This window comes from Peromyscus maniculatus, chromosome 9, assembly GCF_049852395.1.
Source record: "Peromyscus maniculatus bairdii isolate BWxNUB_F1_BW_parent chromosome 9, HU_Pman_BW_mat_3.1, whole genome shotgun sequence".
Classification (NCBI taxonomy): Eukaryota; Metazoa; Chordata; class Mammalia; order Rodentia; family Cricetidae; genus Peromyscus; species Peromyscus maniculatus.
In genome coordinates this window covers 75,770,761-75,784,336 of record NC_134860.1, presented here as the reverse complement: position 1 = coordinate 75,784,336, position 13,576 = coordinate 75,770,761, and the positions used below count along the sequence as shown (strand labels likewise).

General features: G+C 45.2%; 1 protein-coding gene across 10 annotated transcripts in view; it reads right to left on the bottom strand.

Moving 5' to 3' along the window:
- Nucleotides 1–1,316: 1,316 nt before the first annotated feature.
- The window catches only part of Enox1 (ecto-NOX disulfide-thiol exchanger 1), a 565,632-nt gene continuing 553,372 nt past the window's right edge, over nt 1,317–13,576 (bottom strand). For all 10 annotated transcript variants that reach the window (XM_076545410.1, XM_042285220.2, XM_042285223.2 and 7 more), the window contains one exon: nt 1,317–2,288. In XM_076545410.1, the coding sequence (XP_076401525.1) occupies nt 2,157–2,288 (132 nt within the window). In that variant the 3' untranslated portion in view covers nt 1,317–2,156. The remainder of the gene's footprint in view (nt 2,289–13,576) is intronic.

Sequence of the window (13,576 nt, the reverse complement as noted above, 5' to 3'; positions counted from 1 at the left end):
CTGTGCTGTCTCCCTGCATGATGTATGTAAGTCCCGGACATGCTCAGAAGCATGCAGCATGCAGAAAACCACTCCCATGTTCGTAGTCAGAACCAACCATGTTGTGGGACCCTCCTCTGTATCCCTACTCAACAATTTATCACCGTGACTAGAATATGTATGGAATTTGCACACACCCCCCATTTTCAGGTGAACCCCTTAGGCTGCCTTATAACAGCATTATCTATAAATGATGTCTTCTGCTTTCTGACCGTCATAGTCCAGGAATCTGTCATCATGATGAGGGCCACAGGCACCATTGGGTGGTAGGGAATGCCACCAGTATTTAATGTGATAGTAGGATTTGCTTTTGTTGGCTTTCTTGAGACAGGATCTCACTATGTAGAGCAGACTTCCCTAAAAATTTCAATCCGACTGCTTCAGCCTCTTAGGCGCTGGGATTGTAGGCATGGGCCACCATGCCCAGTTGGTACGGCATTCGCTTGGGTGCCTACAGCATCCCTTTCACATCCTCCTTGCCACGAACCTCACATATACAAACTTGGGTGCATTAAGGAGAGAGGAGGTCTTTCCTCACTCATCTCCTCACACACAGTGCTGGCACTGAGCCTGAACAAAACACACCGGTAGACGCTATGAGAGTTATGAATAAGGGTCTTCATTTTCCAGGGTTCGATAAAAAGAACCTGAGGGTAATAATGTCCAATAGGAAAGATAGTCATGACTATCTTTTCATGACTTCAAAGACCATTCATTGTTCAGCTGTCTTTCTGGAAACGTTTCATTTAAAATTAATATCTTGAATACTTGTCTTTTTGGGGATTTTATATAATAAAGCAGGAAGGAAAGGGAACTTAAAGCCACATTCTCCTCTACTTGGTGGCCAAAGGAGGGAAGACCAGATTGTTTAAATTGATGAGCTTTTGTGTGACTGACTCCATTCCTTTCTTAACACATGCTTTACAGAAGATACACAAATGTAAACATCCCACAGCGACAAGATGAGCTGACGGGGTACTCAGTGCCTGCCCACAGGACAGAAGACAACAGTAAGGCTGGTAGTGATTACACTGAGATGCTTTTATCTTGGTCCTTTGGCCACATCCACCCCAGTACTGGATTCTCTCCTGCATTGCACCTTCTGAACACCGACTGTATGTGTTCTATTTTTAGCAATGCTTTTTCTCTTAGCGTCACTTGTCTCTTATTGAATACATTTAAAGTGCTGGTCTAGTACACAGGACTAAAAAAAACGAGAAAAGGATTTTATAAGAAGGAATAAAAACGTATCAACCAAAACAATTACACAAAACCAATATGGTAGAAGTCAAGATTTATTGAAAAAAATTAATATATTTGCTATAAAATTTGTAAGAGGAATATTTTCCGAATGGTTTTCGATGCATAAACCTGAATGCTACATACCAAGCACAGGACAGCAGATGTAGTTCTTCCCTCTAGTCACATTTTATGAAAATTGTTATGTAGTCCATGTGAAAAGAACGCACGATGGAGAACTGTTACGTTAGAAAAATAATATCCTTGATAAAGCATTCTCAAGGAGTCCAATCATAGTTTTCTGCCTCTGCAATAAGGCAAAAGTCCCTGGAACAGCATATAACTTAATTTACAAAATACAATAACTGTTCAGACACATATTCAAGTTTTCTTTTGGTATGATTTTTTTTCCCACTGTAAAATCACATTTTTTTTGTTTTGTTTTGTTGGTTTTTTTGTTTTATTAACAGAAAGACCTTCAGGAAAATGTCATTTAATGTTTTCAACTATACATTACATATACAACTCTGTAGCCTAGCAACCACCATTGCTACACCGCCATTAACTTTAAGCATTTGCTCGGTGTTCTACTTTGCAACAATGCCTATTTTGAGATTTTTGTGGTCATTGACTGTGGAATCATTGCTCGGTATTCATAGGGACAGGTCTGTCATAGCAAAGTATGAGGCTTTGTCTAGTTTAAGGAACTGGTACACAATTACATTTCCACTCACAAGAAAACGCCACAGATGTCACTGAACAAGGCTTTGGTGGCTACACACAGGTCCCACGCTGGCCAACCCCAGCCCTCCTGCTCCTCTCTCGTCCAGCCCTGGCTGGCTTCGGACCCCTTCATTTCCAGCTTTCCTGGCCATCAGTTAGGTCGTTTTAATTCCTTCAAAGGCACACAACTTCCATCTCTTTTCCAACGTTGCTCCCACGCCAGTGAATTCCTGTTTGAACATGCGTGGCAGCCTCATCAGAAGCATTTCGATTTCATTGGCAGATATCTGTTAGGAAGAAAGAGAAGTCAATTTTGGGAAAGGAGTCCACCTGAAAACTAGAAATGGACAGGCGTAGGCAAGTCCCACTCTCCACTGAGACGTTTCGTTTTCTCCTGGGCTGTCAAGCAGGAGGGTGAAGTTCTGGACCCTTGCCCTATCCGTGAGCAGCCGGCAGCGTGGGTGTGGGGTGAGGCAGGAGTTTCTGGGTTCACCCTTCCTGTAGATGGAGAGATGCCTGGCAGGCAGAGCCATGTCTTACCCTTCCCTGACATGAAAGACTCAGAACAAATCCTTACCGCTGCTGTGCTCAGCCTCACCCGCCTGGGGCAGACACTTTCTGTAGCTCATCGGGAACCAGAGGCCTTAAGGGTGGATTTCTTGCTATTCAAACTCTTTCTCTTAAAGATGATAAAGATTTAGAAATGAAGACTAAACCTCAAATGTATAGCAGTGAAAATCTTGATAGCCAGTCATTAAAAAAAAAAAAAATGTCACCATGTCTAGACAAGTGTTTTAGTTCAAAATTTTCCTTAGATTTTCTTTTTAAAAAGCAGGGACTTCTTACATTAATAATGAATTTTGCTTTAAATTAAGAACGAATGAACTTGATCTTGTCTAGCACAGTCACTGTTCTTGTTTGCTTGATTGTATCCTAATCTGGTGTACAGTGTGAGAACATGTATACCAATATGGCTAATTTGGGGGCTGGTACTGTTTGAAACTCCTGTCTGCTATTGTTAAGAGTTAAATGAACCTTAGACAGATAATTAGTCTCTTTAAGCCTTAGCAGATGGGAGTAAAACTTAATAAGGATGGTGTCAAAGCTGTTGGCTTAGCACAGATTTGGGCACAGAGAACTGCGCCATGAATCAAAGTGATGATCATTTTTCATGGTGTAACTGCCACAGAGAGACTGTTGTAGATTCTACACTTCCCATTTAGCAATATTAAGGCTCTCTTTTTGGCCTATCTTCTAAGAGAATGTCAAATCAACCATATTTAACATTCACCTGGAAAACATTCCATATATATTCAATATTCCTAAGCCTACACTGTAAAATTTTAGTTAAATAGAGGCATTTCTGAAAGGTAAAATAGATTATATTCTTTTAAAAATACTTGTATTTATACGTGTGTGTGTGGGGGGAGCGAGGTGTGCCAGAGGAGGGTGTCTGGTCTTAGAGCTTGAGTTACAGGTAGTTGTGAGCCACCTGCTGTGGGTAATAGAAACTGAACTCGGGTCTTCTGGAAGAGCAATAAGTACTCTTAACCATTGAACCATCTCCCCATCCCCTAATAGACTGTAGTCTGATATTTGTGTGTGTGAATAATTTGAAATCTGAATGCATTGCACCATAAAACCATGTGAGAAGGATCATTAGACTCACAAAAAAGCCACCAAACAGACTGTTTTCACAGTGACCTTGCAAAGTACCCCCTTTCCACAGGCACTGGAAGAGCACATTCTTCTACATCCTCACTTCTTTCCATGAGACTCCATGAGGTATGTGTGGCTGATATCAATGACAGCTTGAGAGAGACCTGGGCATGTGGGTTGGGCCTGGACACGGGTCTGCTTTATATGCTTGCTCTTCAGCTGGAGTGGCCAGCCAGGCAAGAAAGGTGCTTCTGTGAAACACCAGCCCCCTGGGGCTCCTGTTCAGAGAGCAGCTTTCTTAGCTGCATCTCTGGAGACCCTGGGTTCGTGTTCTAGAAATGTAGCCCAGAGAATCTATTTTTAATGAGTTCCCCCAGCAAGTCTTCTGAGAGGCTTCAGTCAGGCAGTCATGGATTAGACTCTGGCCTGAGCCTCAAGCAGCGTGGTCTTGGGCAGCTCACTTAGTACCCATGACGTTCAGTTCCTCCATGTGTAATAGAAATATCACCCTCCTGGGTGGTTGGGAGGAGTAATTCAAGTAAATAAGAGACAAAAACAACAACAACAACAACAAAAAACAAAACAAAAAACCCCTCTGTCTCCATCTAGTACATGGATAGACAATAATGCTAGTGTCTGAAGTTTTGTGACAGAAGGTCAAGGTCTATGGTCAAGGCCACATGAGATGAGTACAGGAGATATGTGGTCAAACTCAGTGTTAGGCCCACGAGACATTTCCTTTACCTAACTGACACACCTAAAAACATGAAGGTTGTACAGGTTAGCTGAGTAATCTGTGGTGTTGCTATCGATATACAGGTCACATACTGTTTAAATCAGGCCAGTCATGTCTACCTCTTTACAGCAATCATTCCTTCCCTAAAGAACAAAAACAAAACAACCCAAGTTTTATGTGTCTGAGTGTCTTGCTTGCTGAGTCTGGGTACTACATGGCATGCAGTGTCTAGAGGCCAGAAGAGGGCATCGGGTCCTCTGAAACTAGAGTCACAGATGGCTGTGGCTACCACCTGGGTGCTGGGAACTGAGCCTAAATTTTCCGGAAGAGTAGCAAGTCCTCTTGACTGCTGACCCTCTCTCCAGCCCGGACCACTTCTTTCCAGGAACCTTTCAACATCCTTTTTCCAAAGTTCATGCTGAAAGACAGTTTCTGTATGCTTTATGAGGCCAGGTTGCCCCTTTACAAGTCTTTTCTTCCCTTTTCTAAATCTTTTTTCCTTACTTTAAGGAAGAGGCAGTTCTGTTAGGCTTTATTCGGGCATGGTACCCCCTTCACAAACCCCTTTCTTTCTCTTATAGGAGGTGATGCCAGTCAAACTCGGGCGTCATTCTTTGGAGGGGCCGTCTCCCCCCAGATCAAGCGGAGGCCACAGCAGTGAGGAGGCAGCGTGGGGTGAGCCAATAGCCAGTATCCAGGGTAACTATTCCCTCCCTGGGGAACACAGGAGGAAATCTTAGGAAGGAGGGAAACCGCTACATTTCTGAAGGGAAATAAGCAACTGGAGACATTGTCTACTCTGGAGGCTGTGGTACTGCAGCAGTAAGCACATGTAGCCACTCTGCAGCTGCCTGGGAAGGTCTAACAATGACTGAGCCAGATTTTTTTTTTAAACTAAAATTTTTCATTTATTTTATATACCGATCACAGTTCCCTCTCCTTGCCTCCCATCTACCCCCTCCCCATCCACTCCTCCTCCATGTTCATTTAGAGAGGGGCAGGCCTCCCATGGGCTTGAACAAAGCATGGCACATCAAGGTTGAGGCAGGACCGAGCTCCTCCCCCTGCATCAAGGCTGGGCAAGGTAATCCAGCATGGGGAACAGGCTCCCCAAAGCCAGCTTAGCGTGCCAGGGACAGGCAGTGATCTCACTGCTAGGAGCCTCACAGACAGACCAAGCTACACAACTGTCACACACATGCAGAGGGCCTAGGTTGGTCCCATGCAGGCTCCCTAAGTCCAGAGTTCATGCGCTCCCACGAACTCAGGTCAGTTGTCTCTGTGGGTTCCTCCATCATGACGTTGACACCCCTGGCTTACACAATCCCTCCTCCCTTTCTTTCGGGAGGACTCCCGGAGCTCAGCCCAGTGCTTGGCTGTGGATCTCTGCATCTGCTGAACCAGATTTTTAAAACCAAAACACCCCGAGGTTCTATAATTCTAACCACACTCTCATGAGGTAGGCAATCATTTACAAATATGGAAACTGAGGGGTCAGGTAACCTGGTCAGGGTGAGCCACAGAGTGAGTGTGGGGCTGGCTTGGGTCCAGGCATTATAGTTGGAGTGCCGTGCTCTTATCAGAAGGCTGCATGGAGAGGATTAACAACAGCCTTTTGGTCATGCCTCTGTACTCATGGGGTAATGCTGGCAGTGAGGGGACTGTGCGGAGGAGGGCTGGGCTTCTGTGTGGTGGATACTGGTAGATGGATGTCCATACCAACAACCAAACCCTGAGAACTCTAAATGGATCAGCTCACGCACACTGTCTTAGGGTTTCTATTGCTGCAACAAAATGCTATAACCAAAAAAGCAAGCCTGGGAGGAAAGGGTTTATTCGACTTACACTTCCACATTGATATTCATCATCAAAGGAAGTCAGGACAGGAACTCAAGCAGTGCAGGAACCTAGAGGCAGGAGCTGATGCAGAGGCCATGGAGGGGAGCTGCCTACTGGCTTGCTCCTCATGGCTTGCTCAGCCTGCTTTCTTACAGAACCCAGGACCAGCAGTCTAGGGATGGCACCACCCACCACGGGCTGGGTCCTCCCCCATTGATCACTAAATACGAAAATGCCATATAGCTGAATCACATGGAGGCATTTTCTCAACCGAGGCTCCTTCCTCTCTGATGACTATCTCAGGTCAAGTTGACACAAAACCAGCCAATACACACACTTCCATGCTGCTGAGCACCACCCCAGAAATCACAAGCAAAGGGACCGCAGGCAATGGGCAGCCATGGCCAACACTTACATCTAGGTACTGTACTCTTTGGACCTGTTTTCTCATTCATAAGACTAGGGATTAACTGGCAAGAAACTCACTAAATGCTCTAAACTTGATCTGAGTGCTGGCTTCTCCTGTTAGTGTGAGTTCTGGGGTGAACCACTGAAAACCTGCCTATGCGCTGGGCTGTGGCACAGAGCTCAAACTGAGGCGCCTTTGGGCGCACTGTTGTAGTAGAAAATGAACGGCAAGCAAATTTATGCACTATTTACTCCATGCTGCTCTTATTAATTTTCTCACTTCTGCGGGTGCACAAAAGCCAGTGTGCGTGTGGAAGTGTGCGGACACCTTCACGTCATCTGTTCTCTCCTTCTACTTTCATGTGGGGCCCAGGAAAAGAACCCAAGTCATCAGGCTTGCGTGGCGAGTGCCTTTTCCCACTGCGCCATCTTCAAGGGCCACGTAGTCAACACATGTAACACAAAAAACTGTGGACAGTTAAACTGAGGCGGAAAGGCGTTAAGTGAGTTACCCCGGGAGCAGTGAAACTGAGTCTTAAAGTCCCTTAAGCTTCCCAAGTGTAGTGAGCTATCATTGCTGCTGGTAGTGTCAGCCAAGAGCCGGGCTCTGCTGTACGGTGAAGGGGAGGAGCACTTCAGATGAAGTCCCACCCAGCACAGATTGCAAATGAGGGGCTTTTACATGATCCTAGACCCCTCCTAAAGGCAGTCACCATGCACATCGGGGAAGATGATGAGAAACTGCTTCTAGGCCAGCGTGATGGTTTTTAGGTCTTTCCCAGCTCCTGGTGATGCTTTTAGGATGTTTTGCACTTGGGAATAAGCAGTATTTTTATTTACCTCATCTCATCTTCCTTACGAAGTCACTACCTCTCGTCATTTTTCCTCCCACAATGTCCCTTCCTACCAGGATGTTCTCAGGCTTCTGATAGTTATTCCTTCAGGAAGGCGTGAACTGTGATGAGTATTACAAAAGCAAACAGGTGAAAAGAAAATCCGTAATAACTTGGGGGCTTCCATGGTGTGACATCACAGAGGAAACCCGTGAGATTGGCTGCATTTGTTCCCTGCTCTGTTGGCTCTACCTCAAGCCTACAGCCTCCTCACCAGGCCTGGAGACGCAGGCACACAAGTTAGTGAGGCGATGGAGCGACGGTATGTCCCATACTGTCAGGTAAGGCAGGCGGGACCAGGAAGGGCTCTCCGTTGGGGTGCTGAGAAGATGCCAGCCCAGGCTGTGTCTGGCTGGGGAGTCAGCGAGGCCAAGTGCGAAGCCCTAGTTCTTCCACAGGACACACTGGCTTTTGACCTTTAGAGTGGGTGTGAATCGTGTTCATTCCCGCATCAAGCATGGTACCGGCAAGCACAGACGCCGTAGGATAAGTAGTCAGTGTAGACGAGGAAGGAAGAGGAGCAAAAGGGAGGATTTACAAGGGACACAGGAAGGAATTGGAAGAGGAAGGGAGGCTCAGAGGAGGAAAAGATAAACAAGGAAGGATTAAGAGGAGGAGAGGACTTTGAAGAATAACAAGAGAAGGAAGGGATGAGATGCCACATTGGTTCACATCTCAGAAGGAAGCTCTGGCCAGAGCTGGCCTCCAGGCTGCTCTTCTCTCGGGTTCTGAGATCTCTGACTGCGATCTCACCCTGCCCAAGTTGGTACTTTACTCATTCATGTCTGGTTTTCAAGTTAGTTAACAATACGTTTTGGTGGGGGTGGGACTGTGACATTAAATCTAGGATCTTGTGCATGTGAGTCAAGCACTCTTATTTTTTTACGTGTTACACCATTTTCTCAACTATAAGCTTTCTGAGAGCAGAACTCAAGCTTATATGTCTGCTGTATGCTGGCAGCTTGCCCTGTTCCCGCCTGGTCAGGAGGAGTAACCACATGAAAAAGATTGACATGTCCTAGTGTTGTTTGGGTATCATGAGACCCTCTCTGCTTCTTACTGTTGAGGTTTTTTTGTTTTGTTTTGTTTTTTCCCTCTTTTGCAGTTAAGTGGAGAGTCTATTCCCTTCTGGAGGTGCTATGCTATCTAAAAAGCACATTCATTACAGTCTGTCTTAGCAATAGTTCATTAATGCTCGGTGACAGCTGGCTGTTAACAGCAGCATATATATCATGGTGATGAGCATTCATGTGGGAAATTTAAACATTCCACTAGGAACATTTCACCCACCTTCGCCATCCGCCAACAGTCCAGGAGAGAACACTGAGCCATTAAAGGCAAAATCAAGATCTCCTGGAAACTAGAAAGATGCTGAAATTCTGCATGTGCAGAGGGATGTTTTTAAAATGCCGATGATCTTTTCTGGGTGAAAAATGCTCACCTACATCTCTGAGCACCCAAGCTGATGTGGTGTCCTGCCACAGAGGCAGGCCTGCCTGCATCTGGCAGCATCTGTTGTCATATGGGTCTGTTGTTTTGGAACCAGATTTTCCACACTAGGAGTTTGGGGTTCAGGCTGTAAATTGGAGACGAGCCTCTTGACCAGTGGTTCTCAACATGTGGGTTGCAATCCCTTTGGGTGTCAAATGACCCTTCACAGGGGTTGCAAATCAGATATTTACACATTATGATTCATAATAGTAGCAAAAATTATAAAGTAGCCACAAAATAACTTTACAGTTGGGAATCACCACAGCATGAGGAACTGTATTACAGGGTCATAGCATTAGGAAGGCTGAGAACCACTGCTCTAGACTAGGGCTGGTTCTCATATACTCATCACCATGATATATATGCTGCTGTTAACAGCCAGCTGAGCAGTTAGAGGGAGCGAAGCAGGAAAGGCAGGACACAGCCAGTTGCCACAGTTCTGCTCCAGTGTCTGTGTGGCTTAATATCAGTGGGGTGGGGGTGGGATGGGGAGGATGGCATGGCTAGTTCACAGCTGGGATTCCACTCCAAGGTGACTGAAACCTTGGTCAAATGGATTTGTCTGTTCTGAAGATTCAGCAAAGCCTCCTGAAGCCCTTGCCCTGCCTGACTTTGCCTCACATTTCTGATAAAAGACGGGTGGGTGAGTGAGAGTGGGTAGCTGGGAAAAAGCCAAGGGTGTGGGGTGTGGGGCGCACAAATGTCATTACCAAGAACAATATTTAACTGGAAAATGGCCTATTATTGGGCTACATGGTTTTAGGAGCCATGAACAATTTACATGGGCAGCATAATTTAAATTAATTCTCCTGCCCTTCCTTCCATTCCCAATCACTTTCATCCCCATAAGCAGCCTTCGGGGAAATGGTAGTAAAAGCAGTTACGTTACAGGCCTGCACCAGGCCTGCTTTTCCTGCTTCCCTCAGCAGAGGGGTGAAGAGAATCTAAACGCTGGCTTACAGTTGTGTTGCTCTGAGTGGAAACTCCACAAAGCGTTTTTATTAGAGGCGGCAAATTCTGTGGTGGTGGGACAGCCATGGCGCCGTAACGCAGCGGTAACCAAAGCTCTGCCCAGGGCCACGACTCCCAGTTCACTCTGATTAACCGGAGGCCGCTGGGCCTGGCTGCTGCCTTGGAGACCCACAGCATCCCCAGGCTGCCTGCAGAGCCAGGACTGTGAGCCTTTTGGCAACTGATGTGGAGTCAAAGCCCTGGTGAATGCTTAGAGGGCAAAAAACCCTCTTATTATTTTGCTCTCTCTTTAAAGCTCTGAAGACATGGGATTCCAGAATTCATCAATTCTGGATTAAAAAAAGCCTAAATATCCCCGTAGGCTCGCTGGGCTAGAGAGGATGTGTGGTGCAGGCCCTGGCACCCGGCAGTTTGCCTGTCCTCTGTGATACATTTACCTCAGGCTTGAGGAGTGCGAATTTCCCTGAGGGTGGGCAACAGTGCAGGTGAAGGGAATCCCTGGGCCCTTCCTTCCTGAGGGAACTATATTGTTGTCTTCTCTACTAGAACTGCCCTGGGGTCCTAGGGATTTCACCATGGCTACATGATGTGGACCAAGGCTCATCCCACCACTGACAGACAGCAGGTGTCCATGTGGTTCCCACATCCCTCCCGCATACCGGGCTCTCGGGCACCTTTCCTACCCTAGCAGGAGGGAGCACTGTTCTGACCACAGGGCTGACTGAGGAGCCTGGCACACCGTAGCTAGGCTGTTATCCCAACCCTAAGCATACTGGGATGAAGGAAGGCTCTGGCTGAGGCCCAGCTTATGTCCACTACAGAAGAAGGGAATCAGAGGGGAGAAATGTCTTGTCCATAGGCATCCACAGATAGACGCTTTGCAGGTCCCATTGCTGGTGGGCATTCCCAAGTGGCAGCAGAAAGAACCCCAGTTCCTACTGCTATTCTATTTAAATGTCTCCCAGCCACGGTGCCTTAATGACACCACCCACTATTGTCAGGACTGAGTATGGGCATCCCAGAGTGGGAGCTGAGGTTCTTGCCTCTGTCTCTCCTCATGTAGGGTCTGGGTCTATACCAACCCCAGAGCTCAACAGGGGACACCATTACATGGCCCTTCCAAGCTCCATCGTACCTGCCTGAACTGTTGTGTGCTCACATTGTGTGGCCTGCAGAGGCTAGTGAATCTCTCTGTATCACCAGACTACAACTGTCCAAAGACTCCAAACACAGTCAAAGAACCTACAAGCAGACTTGTCTAAAGTGCCCAGACAAAACTCAGAGCCAACATTATGTAACAAACTGACATCCTGAGACCACGATCAGAGAAAGTTACTTTCTGAGAAGACCCCTCCTCCCCCAACAAAAGCAGTGGCAGCTGATCCATCATATCCAGAAATCTCAGTGAAAGAACACAAAGACTATGGAAAAATTTAAAATTCTCTTGGAGCACATTCCAAAGCAATTAAAATAAACAGAATATCTACAGAGAACTCAAAAGCTGATTATACAAAAAACTCATGAAATTCAAGACAATACAGATAGTTTAAATACAATTAAGAGAATTGTCACAAGTGACCCACCAAATTTGTACTACAAAGACACAAACCTTACTAACCCAGTAACAAGCAATGAGATGAGATCCATACTAAAATATCTACCATGAAGGAAAAGTCCAAGGTCACATGGCTTTACTACTGAGTCTTACAAAACTTCTGAGGTACTAATGCTGATTCATCGTGAACTATTCTGAAGAACTGAAATTCAAAGACCTTGGCACACTCATTCTATGTAGCCAGCACTACCCTGTTACCAAACCTCACAAGGTCATGATGAGAAAGGAAACATCTCTGATAAACACTGATGCAAAATTTTTTAACAAAATACTAGCAAATTGAATTTAGCAGCACAGCAAAAAGCTAAGTACCACGACAATGATGAAGTTATGAGTGATTCTGCATATACAAATCATTAAATATAATTTATCACACTAATATAACAAGGATAAAAATAATCCCAGTAAGTAGAGAAAACACATATTATAAAAGTCAACATCCCTTCATAATAAAATTTTTGAATACATTAGTTTATGGTTTAACATAATAAAGGCTGTACATGAAAAACCCATAGCTAACATCATACAAAATAGGGAAATGCTGGAAGAATTTAATCTAAGATCAGAAACAATATAAGCCCATGAAGTAAAAACTAAAAATAGCTTCAGGAAGTCCCTGAAACTGACCAGATTCATAGTTTCCTCCCTTCCCAGGTATATATAAGCAGTAAGAAGTGCTGAAAAGCATTTTCAGACCAGCTGAACTGTCTGGAAGAAAGCCAAGCCCACCGAACTGCACAGAAATGGTGGAGAGCAGCTGGTCTACCAGAAAAGGACACTCTGCAACCTGGTGAGTAGCCTAAAAGTTTTGTAGTGTGCTCCAGGTTTCCATCTTTTGTGAGGGGTCACCCATCCTGCAGCGGGCTTTTGGTGATACAACTATCTTTACGTCATCTCTGTTCTGATAAGTAACACAATAAAACTCAATGATGCACCAATTTGGACTTTGGTGTTATCCTTACTTTGATCTGTCATTGGTTCCCTATCTGCGGTGAACAGATCTTTCTTCATGTCTCCCTAAGAACAGTGTCACACACACATAGGGATAGTTGAATACAGGTGCTATAAAAGGGAAATAGGAAATGGGCAGAGGGCAGTATAGAAGGAGAGATAAAAGGAATAAAAAACACCAAGGATGTTTGAGTAAGTCATAGGGAATTGCAGTTTATGCGTAACTATAATTACATATAATATACAAAAAGCATATGTGGATATATAAAGTTATGTCAATTGAAGTGTTAATGCTCCCCCAAGAACCATAAATTATCTAACAAAACCTCTAATATCAGGTAAGATAAACCTCCTTTTGAGTTGTTTGGTCAGGGGAGTTCAAAAAAATCAACCAACAAAAGAATTACAGGTTATTGCCCTTGCTCTTGGTTGCTTCCCAGAACTTGAAGGTAAGTCCCTGTTGTTGACTTTGAACTCAGGACTTGTAGGATCAAGCCAGAACTGACCTGGAAGCCTCTTCCCTGAGGATTAGCATTCCACAGTATCTGAAAGTGCTATGCAGCTGTCAGAGCCTACAGATAAGAGTCTAGGAGTCACAATAAGACATGTCCACAGGTATAATGTGGCACTTATATCTTGGCAATAACCCACTACTCTCTACTGGATTAAAGTCTGCCCAATAGGAGGAAATGCATGCCTGCTACTCTAAACGTAGCTAACTATCCATTGCCAAGCCCATGGAACCTAGAGGACAATGTACTACTGCGACGTTCCTAAACCATTGTAATTGCTAAGTGCATTCTAAATGCTCTCCTTATACTCACAAATCAGTGTAGCTCTTGCTTCTCATCAAGGAGCTTCTTTTTGCAGCAGAGGCCATTACAGAAAGCCAGATATGGTCAAAATGCCAAGAAGAACTACCCATGCCCAGTCCCACTGCAGAGGAGGGATGAAAATATTTTATGAGCCAGAGGATGCCTGCTGTGAGACTGTGTCTTCTATATATGATAG